Below are 19,775 nucleotides of genomic sequence, written 5' to 3'. Positions count from 1 at the left end.
CTGGCCATGAGAATAATATACTGCTAAAATCATTCTTTATTCAACTTACCTAAGAGTTGTGGAAACTGGATGACTCCCATAGAGTCATGCATGTAAACTGAAAAACAATACTAGTATGGAGAAATGGAAAACTAAAAAAGGGATTCACCACTCACCTTCCTAAAAATATTTTTTTCACATAGCATTTTCGGTCACAAATCATCTTTTGGACAAGGAATAAAGTGAAAGCAGGGTTCTTTAAAAAGGTAAAAGGGGGCACCTGGCTGGCTCAGTCGGTTGGGGGGCCAACTTTGGCTCAGGTCATGAGTATAAGCCCCATGCTGGGCTCTGTGCTGACAGCTCAGAGCCTGGAGCCTGCTTCAGATTCTGTGTCTCCCTCTCTCTCTGCCCCTTCCCTGCTCATGCTCTGTCTCTCTCTCAAAAAAATTAATAAACATAAAAAAATTTTTTAAATAAAACATTTTATATAATCGGGAATTATCAGCATCATTACTTACATATTTTATACAACTGGTAATTGCTAGAAAATAAAGCCTGGAGAGCATCAGAACAGATCTGCTTGCCATTATTTCCAGACACATTTTACAACTCTCTGTCAAAGTTGATAAAATCAATTTCACTCATTATGACTGTTTCAAGCAACTCTTCAACTGAGGTACTTGGAGAAATGGAACTCTGATCTAATGCAAAAGAGATTTAAGTTTTACAAGCCCTGGAGAGTTTGAGGGTGTCTGCCAGGCTGGTCCTGGCATTTAACAACACAAAACCATGTGACCTTGTGTTAAAAGTGTCAAAATTGAAATAAGGTGATGTATTTTCTTCCTTAATATGGCAATTTAGTTTTATAAGAGAAGTGTAATCAAAATTCATAATGCCACTGTGGCTATATATCTGCTAGCTAAGGTATTACTTTTAAAATGGATTGAGGCAGAATAAAACCTGGTAATTGCATTTCAACACTAAGAGGGCTAGAAAATGAAGAAACATTAAGAGAATAAAGGACAGGAAATTAAAGTTTTGTTAAGATTACAAAAATTAGAACTTGGCTGAGATAAGAAAAAAAGGACCAAAAATTAAAATGTATTCAAATTAGGACCTTACAGGACCTGACGAAAATACCTACATTTACACTAATTTTGCTTTATTATAAAAGTATCATAATTATTTTATAATTATGTATGTATTTTGTATTTCAATGAATATACTACCATTTATTATATTGCTTAGGTTTCAAAAATCTAATTTATGGTATACTGTGAAATGCTCTTCAAATGAAAAAATAAATCAATTCAAATGGATTTGAAATTATTTTAAAAATTGATTAAGTGTTAGACCATCTATATGCAGAATTTACTGGAGTAAATATATAAATATTATTGCAACAAATGTGTATAACAACAAGAGTAATCATCAGTCACATGGTGACAACCAATAAAAGCAAACATTCACAAACACTGCTACAAAATGTATTGTCAGAAAAGCAAATACTGATTAACAAAGGCTATTTGATTATACTGGGTCTTTCTATAGACTTTTCAAAGTCAGCAGACATTCTTGCCATGATTTAATTGACTATAATTTTGTAAATCTTTAAGGCTATTTAATTAAAATGGGAAACCGAAATAAGAGAAAGGTTAAATATGAGAAATGCAGAAAGGAAACATATGAATCTTAATGTAAGCAATTATATGGGTAGGATATTAAGGATGATGGATTTATATGCTATGTAATTAATCTAAGGCATTCTGCTCTAAATCTATTTGTAGCAGAAGCTCCTAATGTTCTATTAAGACATAGAATAGACTATATGTTCATAATTCCTAAACTCTAGTTTCACAAAGGAAGATATGTATCTTAAGGTATTTAAACACTAAGCAAAAGCCATACAAGATAGAAACCTTGTAACTTAGTTCTATACTGTAAGAATAACCTCCAGATACAACAAAGAATATCCTATAAGTATGCAATCAATTACTTATCTAAAACTATCAACAAAATTTTCAAGAGAAGTAAAAATAACTTTAGTCTATTGCCAAATAATATTGTGTAATATAGATCCACACTTTAATGACCCTAAATTTGTTTGGTAATTCTACTGCAGGAAACTTTACAATGACATAATATATTGCATACGAGATCTGGCAAATAACGTATAAAAAATGGAAGCCCAAATTTATGACTTGACATTTATTATGCTTTATGCCCGTTATCTTCTTACTGGTTGTTTAGTAGTAAAGCACTTCTGTGCCTCTCGATTAAATCTGTCCTCAGAAGCTCCTAAGTTAATAAATTTAAATATGCATATTTACATACATGTTTACATTAAATATAACAAACATACTTAACATATTATATGGTAAATGTAATATATTATACATATTTATTTATTTCCTTAATATTTAATACATATTTAAATATTTCCTTCATATTCAAGAAATATAAAATATGCTTTTGGGGTGCCATCTGCCTGGCTCAAGTGAAAGAGTATGCAACTCTTGGTCTTGGGGTTTTAAGTTCCAGCCCCACATTGGGTGTAGAGATTATTTACATAAATGAATAAACTTTAAAAAAAAGATGTAAAATATGTTTTTAATATTACAATTTGTACCAGGCTACCTTTCAGATCACACTATACATATCTTAAATAAATGAGATAATAATTTTACATATTCAAATACACATTTTTTTAAAAAGGGTTAACCATGTGGGGAGTCTGTTACTCTTTTTAAAAATTTATTTATTTATTTTAGTTTTGGTTTTTCAGGGTTTTTAAAAAATTGTTTTTAATGTTTATTTATTTTAAAGATACAGAGTGTGAGTGGAGGAGGGGCAGAGAGAGAGAGAGAGAGAGAGGGAGACACAGAATCTGAAGCAGGCTCCAGGATCCGAGGTATCAGCACAGAGCCTGACATGGGGCGCAAACCCACAAACTATGAGGTCACAACCTGAGCAAAAGTCGGATGCTTAACCAAATGAGTCACCCACGCGCCCCAGTTTTTTGGTTTTGTTTGTTTGCAATTGTTGTGATGAGCACTGGGTTGTATGGATGCACTGAGTCACTACATTGTACACTTGAAACTAATGTTACACTGTATATTAACTAACTGGGATTTGAATAAAACCTTAAAAAAACACACAATAAAAAATTTTAGCAATTAGGGCACCTGGGTGGCTCAGTCGGTTGAGCGTCCGACTCGGGCTCAGGTCATCATCTCGTGGTTCGTGAGTTCGAGCACCATGTCAGGCTCAGTGCTGACAGCTCAGCGCCTGGAGCCTGCTTTGGATTCTGTGTCTCCCTCTCTCTCTGCCTTTCCCCCACTCATGCTCTGTCGGTCTTTCACAAATAATAAATAAACATTAAAATTTTTTTTTAAAAATTCAGCAATCCAGAAAAGATGGAAATATATATACTGATTGCAGGCTGTTGCACTGTCCATTTTCCTTTTGCTCTCACATAAATGCATGCAGTGCCTCTTAAAATAAGAGACAATTTTCAGTTTCGTTTTTAAATACTAGGCAACAATAAATAAGAGAATAGGGTGCCTGGGTGGCTCTGTCAGTTAATCATCCAACTTCAGCTCAGGTAATGATCTCACAGTTCGTGAGTTTGAGCCCCCCGTCTGGCTCTGAGCAGCCTGGAGCCTGCTTCAGATTCTGGATCTCACTCTCTTCTCTGCCTTCCTCCACTCGCTCGCTCTCTCTTTCTCTCTCTCTCTCTCTTTCTCTCTCTCAAAAATAAAACAACATTAAAAAATTTTTAAATGAAAGAGAATGGTGATTTTTTAAAAAAGAATGAGATTAATGAAAATGAGGTAACGACAGAATAACTTCAGGAAATGTTCTTTATTGAAAAAAGCAACATTCACAGCAATGTATGTAATATGCCACCTCTTGTGAAAAATGTAAATTCGAGAGGTGGGCAATACTATACATGCATAGTCTCACACGCAAAAGAAACTCTGGAAAAAAGAGTAGACAGTTGTTAGGGGGAAGGCCTCTCCAGGCAGATGGAGGCCAGGAATTGAAAGATTTTTAACTATATCTATTTTTATGCCTTGTTTTTGAACCATTTTATAATATTACTGGTTCCAATCACCAAATAAAATTTGAGTTGTAAACAATTTAAAAATCAATGACTCTTAATAAATTAAATTTTTTTTTTAATTTTTTTTCAACGTTTATTTATTTTTGGGACAGAGAGAGACAGAGCATGAATGGGGGAGGGGCAGAGAGAGAGGGAGACACAGAATCGGAAACAGGCTCCAGGCTCTGAGCCATCAGCCCAGAGCCTGACGCGGGGCTCGAACTCACGGACCGCGAGATCGTACCTGGCTGAAGTCGGACACTTAACCGACTGCGCCACCCAGGCGCCCCAATAAATTAAATTTTAAACAATCTTTTAATCCTATGGCTTTGGCATGGTTTTTCTTTTTACATTTTAAACAATAACTGTTTCACCGATGAGTGAAGCTTGCCTAAAACAAATGCATTCACGTAGTCTGATAATACCTACAGTAGAGCCATACTCCTACCAGCTTAATCTCAGAGAGCAACAGCTTTGTAGGCCTCAATCTTCTACTAATAAGTACTTACAAAGGACTGCAAAGCTGAACATGATGTCTTACCCCTTATCCCCTCAGATCTCACCCTCCTGGCCTGTTATTCAACTCTAGCTTCCCTTCTGCCCTCTGGCAAGTTCTTGACTTGACTGCTGACTGCTTTTGGCAGGAGAGCTTCTTCCTCACATGGTTCAAATATCATCTTCTTAGTAAAGCCCACCTAACCACCCTATTTAAAATTGCACACCCACAGTCTTGTGTTCTTTTGGCCTTCCCTTACTGATTTACTCTCTTTCCCCTCTAGAAAACAAGGCAGTAATTTTGTCCATTTCTTTTCTCTTTTTTTCTTCCTATAAAAGGGCCAGGAATATTCGTTGTTCAATAAGTATTTGTTGAATAGATAAATAATAAACAAAATTCAATGTATCCAAAATGGACCTCCATTTTCCTCACCCTCTGCCCACACCTGAAACACACCAATCACCCACACTCACCCTTCTTCCTTTATTCGCGGTCTCTGGGAATAGTACTAGCATATGAATCCAAAGCCCAGGAGTTACCTTGTAACTCTCCCCCATTACACCCTGTATGTAATCAATCGCCTACTTCTATCAATTTTCTTTCCTCACTAGGCTCACCTCTACTGCCACTTTTACTCTTTCATCAAGACTCATCTCTCATGGGTCTGGTACCATAGCATCCTAGTTGTCTTTTGTTACTATCCCTAGGAACTAAAAAGTCCATCCTTCCATGCTACAACCATTATCTGTAGCATAATGTGATCATGGCATTCACCAATGAAAAAATAATCTTCAAAGCTCCCCATGATCTATGGAACTGATTTTCCACTCTGACTACTCATTACAATTGCCCAGAGATTTTTAGCAATTCTACACAAATGCTCCATCACAACTACGGTATCTAAACCAATGACATCTCCCCAGGTGATTCTAAGAATCAGTGATCTACAAGGTATAATCCTAAACCTCTGAAGATGATGTACAAGGCCTTTCCTGAGTTCTACCAACAGCTTTTGAGCCTCATTTCTCCTACCTCCAGACATACTTGAAGCAAACACACGATTTGCCATCATGCTGTTCTTCCACCTTTGCCTCCTCAGGCATCCTGACTTACCTGGCAATGCACCTGTGTATGACGTCTAGTTTGAAGGAAGTACTGCACTTTGCTCTTCTCCTTGGGGACTTCTTACCTTACAATTCTGTGTATCCTATGTTTTTCTCCATTATAGCAGTCAACTATAGCATGGGCATGGAAATACTTGCTGAAAATACTGGCTGAAATCAAATTTACCCAAAAAAGTTTGTAAATAAATTACTGTTTCTGCAATCAAACAGATACTACGTTATCTTTTATCCTTTTGAGGTCCAAGTCACCAGTCAATGTTAATGCAATCAAGTCAACGAAAACATTCCACCTATAATTTTAAGAACTCTGCTACTATACATTACTCAAACATATTAAATAAAAACAGGTATAAAAACTCTAGCCTTGCATGGGTTAAAAAAATATTTTTTTTCTAAGAATGTTTTAAAATCTATCTTTAATTAAAAAAAAAAGAAAAGAGTAATATGTGAACCATGAAAAGCAGACCATAAAAAACCTACAGTTATGAGTGATGGCTTTAAATTTATTATCTTAAATCCAGTCACTAACTCTTTGGAACAGGTAAGTAACAAACATAGACAGAAATGCAGAATGTCGATTTCCCTCCTATGATCTACCCCAAAGTAAAAAAAAACAAAAAGTCATTTTTAAGGAATAAAGAATGGACTGGATATTTAAAAAAAAGTTATACAGAGGTCTAAATCTTAGAGCCACATTGGAATCACCTAGGGAGTTTGAAACATCACCTATGTGGCAGGTCTCACCTGTTAAGAGATTCTGATATAATGGGTCAAGGATGGGTTCCAGCATCAGATTTTTTCCGAAGTCCCCCAGGGGATTCAATTGTGCAGTCAGGCTGAGGAAGTACTGAATCAGCACGTTCCCTGCTACAGCAAAGCCCATCTTTCAGAAAGCAATTGCAATAAACCCTTTCCAATCAACGTTCTCTTTCCCATGAGGGTAAAAAAGAATATGAACATTGTACACTGGAAAACATTAATAGTAGTTAAGAGTTATACAGGACTTATTATGTGTCAAGCATTAGTCTAAGGTCTTCTAATACGTTGACCTTTTTATGTCTCACAATGGCTCTGTAAAGTTGGCACCGTTTTATACCATTCTGCTTCTGCGAAAATAGCTAACAGCTGCAGAACACTTAACACTGCCAGGCATTATTGTGAGTGCTGTTATATACATTGACTCATTTAACCCTTACAACCGTTCTAGGAGGTGGGTACTGGGATTATATCCATTTGATAGATGAGGAAACTAAGGCACAAAGAAGTTAAGTTACTGTCTCAGGCCATACAGCTAGTGAATGGCAGATCTACAACTTGAAGCCAAGTATTCCAGCTCTAGATTTGGTTAAAAAACAAATTCTTAGTGGCCTGTGCTTTACAAAAGGCAAAAAATATATTTACATGCCATCAAACCACTAAACGTGCCTTTGTTTCACTCCTCTTCAGTAAATTAATACAAACAAGAGAGGAAGATGTTCACCTAAGAAAACTCAGATAAAGACCCCGTGATCCCAGTTCCAACACACACATCACTGGTGAACCCAAGTGGAGCTCTCCTGACTTAGAATGAAAGAGAATTCAGAAGGATGACAAAAATGGGAAACCCAACTCTGTATCAGACGTGAAAGCAAGACAACATTAGAAGCGGGACTCCCTCCTCCCTCTGAGCTCCATGAGGACAAGGAAGGTCTATGTGTGTTCACTGCTGATGGAGACATATTTGGTCAAATGAAATCGGCCAGCTATATAAGGTGTGAGATGACTGAATTCTAAGGCAGACTAGTTTAAATTTAATTTACCACTGTAATTCTTCTCATACTTCGTAACACTCATCATGGGTATTAAATATTCTCAACTCATATAAAATTTATTTCTATATATAAGAACATTAGATTAAAAGAGATTTTTTCATTAAAATGTTGATTGTTCAATGTTTTCATTTGGGCGTGCAAATTTTACCTAAAATTAAACTTACATTTATATAAAAAAGTAATAAAAATTACATAACTTATATGATTATACAATAAATTATCGAATTAATGAAAATAGACATTTCTAATAATCAACTTGATAGCGAGGTAACCACATTGCTAATTCTAGGCCAAGATGTTAGGAATTCTCTTGGACTTCACTCTGAGCTCCTCAGGTGGGACGGCCATTGGGTCTCTAATCTGGTTTGATTTCTCCATGTGTAGCGAGTGTTTCCATCATCCTCTTGATGAGCAAAGAACAATCATGTATCTGTCCTTAACCGATGACACAACAGATACATTCTCGGTTCTCACCAGAGAACATGCGTAACTCAAACTTCCTGTTGGCCAACCTACTATGAAACATCTTAGCAAGAGGCAATATCCATGAAGGGCTTTCTGAAAGCTATTCTAAATTTTAAAATAAAATCAAGTAAGGCAGGAGGCAATGGTGCACTTGAACATAATTGCACTGTCTCCAAGTAGAACTCCTCATGCAGAACTGCCCGTCTGTGTGGCACTCCTGGCTTATGTTGAGGTGATTTACAAGAAATACTGAAACAATTCATACTGTTCTACTCACAGAAGTGATGCTGAGTTTTGTGATCCCTCAGAGCCCCTCTCCGTTCTATGGGAAAGATCTCTTTCAGGTCTCAGTATCTAGGTAGAGTTCTCTTTAACAACAGCAAAACATGAGCCCAACCCACATTTTTAAAGATTTTTTTTTTATTTTTCTACATTTTCCTTTTTCCTTTATTTCTTCACATTTGAATTTAATTTTATTGCATACTACTTTTATTAGTATGCATATATTTTTTTTAAGCTATCTCTCTTTAATGAATGAAACTAAAAGAGACAATGAAAAGTGCAGATGACATTGACAGTGAAGAATGAGGGACAGAGCTTGAATGACAAATGGTGAGTAAAGATTTTAGAAACTCAATGAATTAAGAAATCCATTCCATTCATTAGTTAGTTCCAAAACAGGGTTTGCTGATTTTTTTTTAGCATTGTTTTGATTTAGTTAATTTAGAAACTTATCACATACTGTGCCATAAATGTCCCACACCTTTCTAAGACGGGGTCACCTTAAATGCATGTTATCATTCAAAATTATTTGTATGTGGTTAAGCCTTAACTAGAGTGTTGTTTAATAGTTAGGACAGTAAATGAACAGAATGTTAGGATTCTGAGGGAACGGCAATCCCTTAATTTTTCAGTTTACTCAGGCTTTCTTATTGCTCAATCATATCAAATAATGACTCAGATGACTAAAGACGCTGAATTTTTTATTTTAATGAAGTTTATGGCTAGCTCAAATACCTCATTATTAAAAGGCACACCTTTGCTCAAAACATGTAACATGTTATTATCAAAGGAAAATGCCGTATCAGTTGTATTACTGAATACATTTATTTGCATGATGAACACTAATTCATTCGATAGAAAAGAGACTGAAATAAATGTTTCTAAAAACATAGGGGGTTTTTTGGAGACCAAGACAAAGCAAGCAGAAGTAAAAAGTTGACTTGGAATTTCTTCAGGAAATTAGTATACTTATGATCAATTAAGGAGGAAAAATATCCAAAGCTTTTAATCTAAGATAGTATTTATGTCGTCATGGAACTTATTTCAAATTGTGTGGAGGCATCTTTCTCACTTACTATTTTCCACAATTTGTCGGAATCATCTTATAAAGCATATGTTGTCACAATTCAAGTGATAAGGCATCCATTAACAACAACAATAAACTAGCTAAGACTACAAAATATGGAAAAACCACACCATGTTTCTCCTTCAACTTGGAATGCAATTTCATTTTGTACAAGGAAGAAAACAATGTAGCAGAAAAGAAGCTGCATAAAATCAATGCATGATTTCATCTGACAAGCGAAATGGGGGTGGGAAGGGTAGGTGTGAGCAGGTTACCGCTTTTAGTTAAAAACTAAACTGTGAATAAGAACCAAGAAAAGATGTTTGAACGACTGAATTTTTGATCCAAGTCCCCACTTATGCTTCTCCATACATATTAATATATTCTGGGGGCATAAACCATGTTCATGATACAGCAAAATTAGCATTGCAGAAGAGTGAAGCCCCTAAGTTAACAGGAAGATGCCAGGGAGGATGTACAATAGCCCTTTAAGAACTGCACAACTCCCTCTCTCTCTGCCCCTCCCCCGTTCATGCTCTGTCTCTCTCTGTCCCAAAAATAAATAAAAAAACGTTGAAAAAAAAAATTAAAAAAAAAAAAAAAAAAGGGGGCACCTGGGTGGCGCAGTCGGTTAAGCGTCCGACTTCAGCCAGGTCACGATCTCGCACTCCATGAGTTCGAGCCCCGCGTCGGGCTCTGGGCTGATGGCTCAGAGCCTGGAGCCTGTTCCGATTCTGTGTCTCCCTCTCTCTCTGCCCCTCCCCCGTTCATGCTCTGTCTCTCTCTGTCCCAAAAATAAATTAAAAAAAACGTTGAAAAAAAAATTTAAGAATGGCACAACTATTTTAACCTTAATGGTTATGTTATGAAGAACTTATATGTAGTTAAGTTTTTTATGGTATAGCTCTCTGGTATTATAAGCCCAGAGAAACACTTCCAGAACATATCCTTTTGTGAAATAATGGAATTTTCTAGGGTGTTTATAGCCTTTAGGGGGCCAAGATGAGACATAAGACATTCTGGCTTGAAATTAACTCTTTAAGGAATCTAATAAAAAATCTGTTTAGTCCTAAGAAATGGTTTTTAAGCCCAAAGAGAAATATCTTTATCAATATAGAGCTATATTTTATTCGAAACAACATTTAATTGAATGAAATAAAGACACATGCATTCTCTGGCTCCATTTAACTATAAACATTAAGAAGATAAATACACACCGTTCTGAAGATGAGTCTTAGATGAAATGTAAAACTCCCTCATAGGGAGAAGAAGAATCATTGAAATTAAAATTACTTAAATGCTTGAATATAAAGGATCGCACTAAAACAGAAACCAAAGAAATAGAACTTGCAATTCTCCTAAGGCACATGCTGAAACTGGATTGGCTGAACTATTTTTTTTTTAACAGTGAGGACTTTCTAGTTACTAAAAATACACCTACAACAAAGGAAGTATAACTATATTATATGACACACAATTCTAACAGCCAAGTTGGAAAAAATTCTTCTGTAAATTACAGTATTTAAAATACGCATCTCATTCTCACTAGAAAATCATTTCATCTTCTAGAGAATATTTTAATAAAAATTTCAACATGTGTGTTATCTGCCTCAAAATATCAGGACTCATAAGCATACCTGGGCCAGGCAGTTAAAATAAACATGCAAGGAAAGCCTGTTGCTAGAATTAGGATATGAAGGGGACTGAAGACTGCTGGCCTCTCCTAAAAGCATCTGAAAACAAAAACAGAAAACCTTAAAACACTCCATGAGCCAAACGATGTTTAAGAGCCATATGCAGCCTCCCAAGCTGCCAGATTGCAGCTCAGAGAACTAGAAAAACAGTAGCCAAGATAGAGCTCTACCACAAAAGCGAACTTAGCCAACAGTAGATGCCAATAAATTCTCACACTCACAGAATGAATAAAATAGAATGATTTTTCACGAACATGCTTTAGTTAGTAATCTTTACTTATACAATTTGAGGTATAAATGAGTACAACAGCAACCCATGAAGTGTGTTGATTAACATATGCCATATGTCCTAGGACTCTAGATGTTTCTACCTCCAAGTACCAAAGGGAGAATCATAATTCTGACTCTCCAATGGTCTTAGGCACACAGAGAACCAGTCCATCTGAGGCTGATCAGCAACTAAAGGCCTTCTTAGTCAGGAGAGGTCAAGTCATTCCTGGGCCCTAGGAGTGATCTGGGCGCACATTCTGTGATCTCTTGCGACATAGGGGCTGGTCTATCATAAGCACGTTAATTTACTAAGAACTTGATGAAAAGTAGTGCATACCAAATGCATTTGTAATCTATTTTATATGTCATTAAATACAGAAAGAAAAAAGTAAAAGGGGAGGAGATGACAGAGAGAGAAACAAACCAAGAAGCCCCCATGCAAGACATTTTTCCCAGACCATGAGGACCTTACCCCGGGGAGGAAGTAAAGCTATCCATCATTTCCTGCAAAAGTGAGCACCACAGCAACAGGTTCTAGCTACTTGAAAGCCAAGTTCCTGGTGTTCATATAGTTTATTGCAGAATGAGACACTATTAACCTCTGTTTCTACTGAAAATTCCAGAGAATCTCAGAAAAGGGGGCTATTGTTCCAGCAACCCATCTAGAAATCTATACAATAATTTTTTTTAATATTGAGTCTGATCTGAGATTCCTTAAATATGTATATTAGATCATCACTTGTTAGATAATATTTTCCATACTGTTTTTTTAAGATAAACTATTATTATGGTGCTCAAACACTGAAGCAAATATGTGTAATGCATCATTTAAACATGCAGACTTCCATGTTTTATAGTAAGTTCTACTGACATGGAATCCCCATACTTTCAGTATTTTTGAAACTTTCTTGCTCTTTGCCAAAAAAACCTTAAAGTTGGATTCTTTAACTGAAAAGAATTCAGTTTATTTTTACTTTGACTCTTTTGATATAGACAAATCATTCATTACTAATCATTAAAAAATAAAATATCGATGAATCCATGTTATGTATAATACATGATCTATTCAGCAACAATTATGGCTATAATAATTAACATTTATTGAAAATTTACTGTGTACTAAACACTATATGAAGGGCTTTACATAGGTTTTTTCGCCAATTCACTTAATCTTCTCCAAAAATTATGTAGCACTGTTACAATGTCCAATTTCAGTTGAACTAAACAAGGCTCAAAGAACTAACTTACCAAAGACAACAGAACTCAAACCCAAGTTCAAGTGTATCCTCTCTCTCTCTCAATTAATGCTAAATTGTATATAAAACAGAGAAAGTACACTTTAATTGAACAGTAAATAATACTAAAAGATTTCTAGGTTTTATAAAAATTGTAATTTATCATAAAGAAAAGCTACAAAGTCTATATAGTTTAATTATGTTTGCCCAATCCTCTTCCTGGAAGATCTTCAAGCCTGTTTATCATTTTTAAAAGATAATACTGCACCATGAATGCTTCATATATTTAAACTCAAAATTCATAGGCAGTGCTCTTAACTCTGTAAGAACTTTTATTAGGAGGAAAAGCCAAACAAAATTCTGAAATCCATGAAAGGTATAGATAAAGGAAATTCAAGATTTTAAGAGAATTCTATCACAGATGGATCTTTTAAAAGAAAAAAGAAAACAAAGTTAAAGATCCTTTCATAGCTTGTTATACGACCAGATGTACAATTTCATCTTTACTGAGGACACCAATGTACAGTAAAATAGAGGATTCTTTTCAAATAATGTGAACAGTAGCAAAGAATGGACATCAGATGAACTAACCTAAAATCTAAACTGGAAAACCCTAGTTTGGCTGTGATCCAACTGATCTACTCAGGAGTCCCATATAACACAGAACGCATCCTAATATTAACATGCTTAAATTATTACTTAATTGTATATTTACCATTACTAAATTTATTAACAGATGCTATTTAATAAATACTTTGGCCATGAAATGTTCCATCATTCCTTTAAATAAGACCTGAGACTTTGTACTACCAAAGCAATGCCCCCTCAAAATTCTGTTTAAATAGCTCTTTAAAAACTGATATTCCAAAACAAAGTAAATTCTATGTAATTGTTTAGCAAAAGATAAAGTCAACCTTCTAAAACAGCACAACTTTAGAGAATAATATTTTCTTTTGCGAGGAAAAAAAGATAGAAATTATTTCTTCATATAGATTGTGAACTCAGTTGATAACCTAGTATGAGTGTAAATTTAAATGTATTTTGAAAAGTTAATGAAAATACTGTGATCATGATGTTACATCTTGTAAGATTTGCAATTTCTTGGTTTATCTGTTCTTTTATGTCAGTTTATGATATGACCTAAAGTTCCACTATAAAATGCCTATATTAAAAATAAAATATTAAGTCGATTCTTGAGCATGTAGGTCACCTGAGTTTACTTTACTCTCCTGGAACATAAATGGGTACACAGCTAGATGAAGACAGCAGGATCAATGAAAACTTGAAGGGAAGGACATTTAAACAAAAGGTTCCTTAAGACCTTCTATGTGATGTTAAGGCAATAAAGTACCAAATAAAACATTATAAGTTTCCATCTCTATTTTTAAATATCAATAATTTTGTTTACTCATCCATACAGAGTGAATGTCTCCAAAGTTGTATCTTCATATAAACAAAATCAACCTAATGTGTTTTCTATACTGTGTATTTGTTTTATGCCTTTCAGTTAGTTTTATGGTAAATGGAGAAACAAATATTTTTCAGTGAGTTGATTCTAAAATACCTATTTTTAACTGTAATGTTCTTGCATTGCAAACATTTTTATTCTACAGGGTAGTCATAGTTATACAAAAGAAAAATTACAATTTTAGTATCAAAAGAAATGAGGTAATAACAATTTTAAATTTGCATAGTACATATTCCAAATAACTATTTATTGATCATTTTTAGTTTCTTTAATAGATACAAGAAATATTCCCTAAAAGTGTAAATACTACAAAGTATTAAAAATAAAGCAAAATTAACTAAAGTAATTACACAGTAATTACTAAAGTAATTACAAAGTAACTGTGTAATCTTGAGGTATCATGACTTCTCAAGGAACCTATTTTCATGTTTCTTCTATACCGGGAGACAAGAAAAATTTGAAAAGATAAAAAAATGAGTTAAGTTATAATTTACATATGTGTGCAGCTGAGTATATCAAACTCCAACGACCTGAAAACCAAACTACTCAAAACTGCAATACACCAAATGTCAAATCAAATTCTTACTAACACTAACCTTTAGGAAAACTATTTCAAACAAAATTGTATTTCTCTTCAAAACAAATTTCTGAAGGAAAAAAAAATCCCAGAGTATTTCATAAAACTAATTATCACAATAAAAGAACAGTTCCTAACTCAGATTATATAAACAACAGCTGCTGTTCAGGAAATAGAACGGCAGACAGAGACCAATTGTAGGGAACCAGTCATAATACTAAACAGTTACTTAACATCTTCATAACTTCTTCTATTTTCCCAGGTAACAAGCCCCCTTTATTTTGTGAATAAATCTATCATAAATGATACCCTATGAGTTAACTTTTCCTATGATTTAAAAACATGCATGTTAAATTTCCAACTGAAAATCTCCCAAGAAAACTTAAACTGTTCGGAAACAAAGAGATGCAATTATACACCTAACCAAAACAACAACAGCAACAACCGACCAAGTACCAAATGCTAAAAGTTACAACCCAAGAGAATAAAATTAGTCCCCTTGTTAGAGACAGGAAATGGATAAGCATGTATATCAATCAACACCAATAAAGCAAATAGAGGGGAAAGAGCATCTTCCAGAGATGTGACCATATATACAGATTCCTGCTTAAAGTTAAGGGCCATGCTAATAAAAAACACCTCCCACAGGCCTCAGCTCTGTGAAGAAAGTTATTCCCCACAATGACCCTTGTGTCCATACACGGCTGATGCTGTCATTTTCAAGCAAGAGAATAAACATAGTCATTGCCCCAGGCAATAAACTGGCAAGAATCTATAACATGTGAACATTTTCATCACAGCCCGTCTTACCTCATAAGACCAGACGCACTGAGTTCCACCAAAGCGTCGAACACATCGTCCTACTTCCACGTCCTCATGAGTCGTGTACATTTCTCTGAGGCATTCACCAATATGTGGCACCATCCTCCTGAGAACCTCTCGACTGAAGATCATGCCAGGTCCTCCCATACAGAAGTTCTCTCCAGGCTCCAGCCCCAATTTTCCAAGTTCTTCAATGTTCCCCAGGCCAGTCTGGCCCAGGTAGAGAGGCTTGCTGCTATTGAGTGATCGAAGAAACTCTTCTAACTTATCACCTACAAAGAGAAAGGCAACAATCTCTCCTTTTCCTAATTTCGTAATCATTTAGAACATACAAAGTAAGGGAAACACCTTTCAACATTGTGCACAAACTCCCCAAAAGTCATAATACAGCTGAAAGGAAGAAAGACCTCTCTGAATATTCTATTACTTTAAAACTATGAAATTTCCATTACTAATTAAGTCATAATAAAATGTTCTTAACCTTCTACTCAAGGTCACTGGAAAACCTTAAGTATAATAATCACCAGACTTTTTTTGTAAAAGGTGAGATTATGATAAGGAGATTAATGATAAATTTCTTAGCATATCTGAGTTAATGATAAAATTTTCAGAAAATAACATTTATATTCAGCACTGATTGGCAGATTGTCGATATCCGATTAGTATTTTTTCCTGATAAATTGGTCGTGTTTTGTCCTGAACTAAACTTGAGTCACATACAAACAAAAATTGAGAGAGAGAAAGAATATTAAAGTTGTGTTCGAATTTAACTTGGGAACTTTGAAAAGCACCTTTTTGGAAAAAATAAACATTTGTTAAAATAATAATATAATTGGTTTCCTTACAGTATGTAAGTTCATCAAGAAAAACCACTTAAACATCAAATTGTGTAGCTAAAACACATTTGGTATTCTACAAAGCGATACAATGAAGTAGCCACCTTCTTTGTATTCCCAGTCAGCATCTTTACTATCGTTTTTTGATGAGAACTCATCTGCAGTCATTTATCTTGAAGCCATGCCACACCTCCCCCCCTCCCCCCTTGGATTTCAGTGAGTTTTAGCTATTATTGGGTTCTTAATTCAAAATGCATTTCATTCTTAATAGAGATGGAATGAATATGGCACTTTGGTGTTCTGAAGGACAGTCTTTCAAACCATTAAGAGAAATGACAGAAGTAGATGCTGTTCGTGCATTTTAGAAATTCTCCGTCAAGTGTGGCAAACTTCTGCCAGGAAACCTTTGTGACTTCAACCATACGCAGAAGACAAGGGGACTAGAAGGGATCTATCACTTATAGCTATAGATAGCTATACATCTGAAATCTGTCTGTAAGATACCGTATTCATTAGAAAGGCAACCATTTATTCTTGTATCGAATCACCAATGGAATGACTTCGCTCTTCCCAACCTAACCCCAAGAAATCTCTAGTTATTACTCCACATTCACTCCCTGAGCCAAAACGGAATTTGTTTGTTTTTCCTTGAATCCTGTGAAAGACTACCTGGATAAGGAGAAAGCAACGAGGCTTTCTTAAAAAAGTAAGGAAGGGCTGCCCCGCTTTGACCAAGAAGCTGGGAAACGGAGGAAGCACTGGGAGACCCTACTTCAACACAACCCTGAGACTTCCCTTGCGCCCATCTCCATCTCCACGGCGGGCGGTACTGGGAAGATTTACTCCCGCTCTTAGGAACTTCTCTCTGCTGAGTTTAGAAACCTCTGGCCAGAGCCACCCACGATGAGGGTGAAAGACCGCGCCTCTTTTAAAACTGACAAAGTTTTCTCCTGCTGTGGCTGCGCGTGGTTTTGGGGAAGGACTCCAAGCCTCTGCTTATCGCCGCCGCCACCAAGATGGACTGGAAAGGATCCACATTAGTACATGCTAATACAGCTCGGAGCTCCTGGGGTCTGGATAAGTCACCCGCGCTCTCACCTTCTGCGCACCACCAATTCCTGAAAATGCTCTCCTCCGCCCGGGGTTTTATTGAGGTGGGCGGGGGGCGGGGTGGGGGTTAGGGCCCGACTCTGTGCGGCACTGCTGTGGCTGGAAGGAGGTGCGCGCTGGAGCGATGTGGGTGTGGGTGCTCAAGGACTCCCGGTGCTTGACGGGGTCGTAAGAGAGGGAAGGAAACGCAGAGGGAACGGTCCCGAATAGCGAAAATAATTCCTTAATCTCACCATTTCTGAAACCGCGCTAGATCCAATCAAAACAAAAGGGTTGTGGAATAAAGCTAGAACACCCGTATCCAGACCGGCTCTCGCCCGCTTCCTCGGTCTTCCCTTCCTTTACTGAGGACACGCCCCTCTAGATAGATTTGGGAAACTACTACCACCCGGGCTTTCCGAGGAGGACAGAGTAGGAAACGCCTTTGGCTAACCCTAAAGTCCCTTTCCTCAGCGTTGACACAGAGTGAAGAGTAGGGGCAAGCGCTGGGCGGAAAGGAGACCAGCAAGAGTGAGAAAGGCTAATAAAACCGGTCAGGTGTGAGGAGGGTCCAGACTGCAGCAGAAGAGGAGGAGCGGACTAGGCATGGTGGGCGGATGCGAGGGGTGGGGACCGAGGGCTGGGGGCTGCAGGAGCTCAGAGCACGTGCTGGCAGCCAAGCAGAGAGGGGCTGGGCAGGGATTAGGGCTGGTTGCAGAGGAAGGATTCGGGAGAAGAGGGTGGGGGGCAGCGGGCAGGCGGGACAGCCGGCGCTGGGAGGTCACCTTTGATGTAGACATCGTCGTCGGCGCGCATAAACCACTCATACTTGTCCAGGTAGTGGTCGTGCATGTACTTGATCATCATGAAGGACTTTTTCTGGGGAGGGTAGGAGTCGTCCACCCCCGGTAGCGCGATGACAGGCAGGGGTGGCGGGGGCTGGCTCATTCCAGCGTTGGGGGGCTGCTCACTGGAAAAAAACTCCACGCGGCCGGGGATGAAGCGCGCCCAGGTCCGCTGCGCCGCTAGCGCGCGGCTGCCCAGGTACTTCTGCGCGGTCATCACTCCCACATACAGGAAATCCCGGGGTCGGGAGCTCGGGGCGGCAGCGCCCCCGTCCCCGCTGCCGTTGTGGCTACTCCCCGGCCGGCCGCTTCTCCGCTGCCCAGCCGCGCCCCCGTCCTCCTCCTCGGGTTCCCCTTCGGCCCCGGGGGCTCCTGGCAGCCCCGTTGCGCCTTCGGGCTCGCGTCCTCGCCGCCGCTGCTGCAGCGGAGGTGGCTGTTGCCAGGGGCTGCTCCGAAAACTGGTTGCTCCAGGCGCTGCCTCTGGCAGCGGCGGCCCCTGAAGCTCCTGGCGCGCGGGGGGCGGCGACTGCTCCAGCCGCGGCCGGGGCTGAGGTTGGGGGAGCGGCCGCTGCGCGCCAGCGCCGGGGCCAGCGGCCGAGCGGCCGTAGTAGGAGCAGAGGCTGGAGCCGCGTCTCTTCCTCTCGCTCAGCTCGGCCACTCTGGGGGCGATGAGCCAGGACGCGGCGGTGAAGCCCAGCACCAGCCCCAGTGCCACGCTCATCCACGGGCGGCGGGAGCGCACGGCCATCGCGACTGCCCCCGGCGCGGACGCTAGCTGAGTGGCTGCGGCGCTGCGCGCGGGTCCCGCGGCTCACACCCGCCCCTCCTCCGCCTCAGAGCCCCCAGCCCGGGCCGCTGCCCGCCGCCAAGGCGCCGACGCCGGCTCACGGTCGGAGCGCTCCGGGCGCCTGGCCCACTGCGGGTTGCCGCTGCCGGCCGCGCTCCCTGCTCGGCTCTAGGTCCGGGCTCCAAACGAGGGTCGGGAGTGAAACTTCTCCCGGCGGCGGCAGTGGCGGCGGCAGCAGCGAGAGGAGCTGCTGGAGGAGGAGGTGGAGCGGCGGCGGCGGCAACGCGTCCGCTCCTAGGCTGCCACCCTGTCACTGGCGCGCCTGGTCCCTCCCTCCTCCCTCCTTCCCGAGCCCCCGCCCTCGCTCTCCGCCTCCCGCTCCCCCCCGCCGCCGGGCTCCGGACTGGCCCCGAGGAGGAGCCACAAGCAGCACCGCTGCCAGCCCGGGAGAAGCGAGAGCCGCGCTATTTCCCCGTCACCCGCCCTTGGACGCCCCCCGTCCCCGCCTCTGTCCAGAGCCGGCCTCCTCTCCGGAAGGAAACGATCCCGGTCGGGCCGCCTCCGGCTTCCAGCGCCGACGCCCCCTCGTTCCTCCTCCCACGGCCCTAGCTCTCCGTCCCATTTCCCGTCCCGTCCCGCCCCTCCGCCGGCCTCGCAACTCCCGCGTCCGGGGGCTCCACTGCCCTCCTCCCGGCGCGTCGGCTCCACTGACCTCATCGGCGGAGCTCGGGTCTCAGAGCCCCCGGCAGGCGCCCGCAGCTCCCGCCCCGCTCGCCTCCCCCGGCCCACAGCGGGTGACGTCCCGGCGTGACCCTTCCCCACTC

The 19,775-nt window shown here is 39.7% G+C and overlaps 1 protein-coding gene across 1 annotated transcript in view; it reads right to left on the bottom strand.

The window, feature by feature from the left end:
• Window positions 1–19,296, bottom strand: part of CHSY3 (chondroitin sulfate synthase 3) — a 285,522-nt gene extending 266,226 nt beyond the window's left edge. The window contains exons 1-2 of the mRNA XM_023254802.2: window positions 18,105–19,296; window positions 15,383–15,666 (exon numbers count right to left, since the gene is read on the bottom strand). Coding sequence (XP_023110570.2) covers window positions 15,383–15,666; window positions 18,105–18,912 — 1,092 coding nt within the window. The 5' untranslated portion in view covers window positions 18,913–19,296. The remainder of the gene's footprint in view (window positions 1–15,382; window positions 15,667–18,104) is intronic.
• Between the last annotated feature and the right edge of the window lie 479 nt (window positions 19,297–19,775).

This window comes from Felis catus, chromosome A1 (assembly GCF_018350175.1).
Source record: "Felis catus isolate Fca126 chromosome A1, F.catus_Fca126_mat1.0, whole genome shotgun sequence".
NCBI classification, from domain to species: Eukaryota; Metazoa; Chordata; class Mammalia; order Carnivora; family Felidae; genus Felis; species Felis catus.
This window is presented reverse-complemented; position numbering and strand designations above follow the sequence as displayed.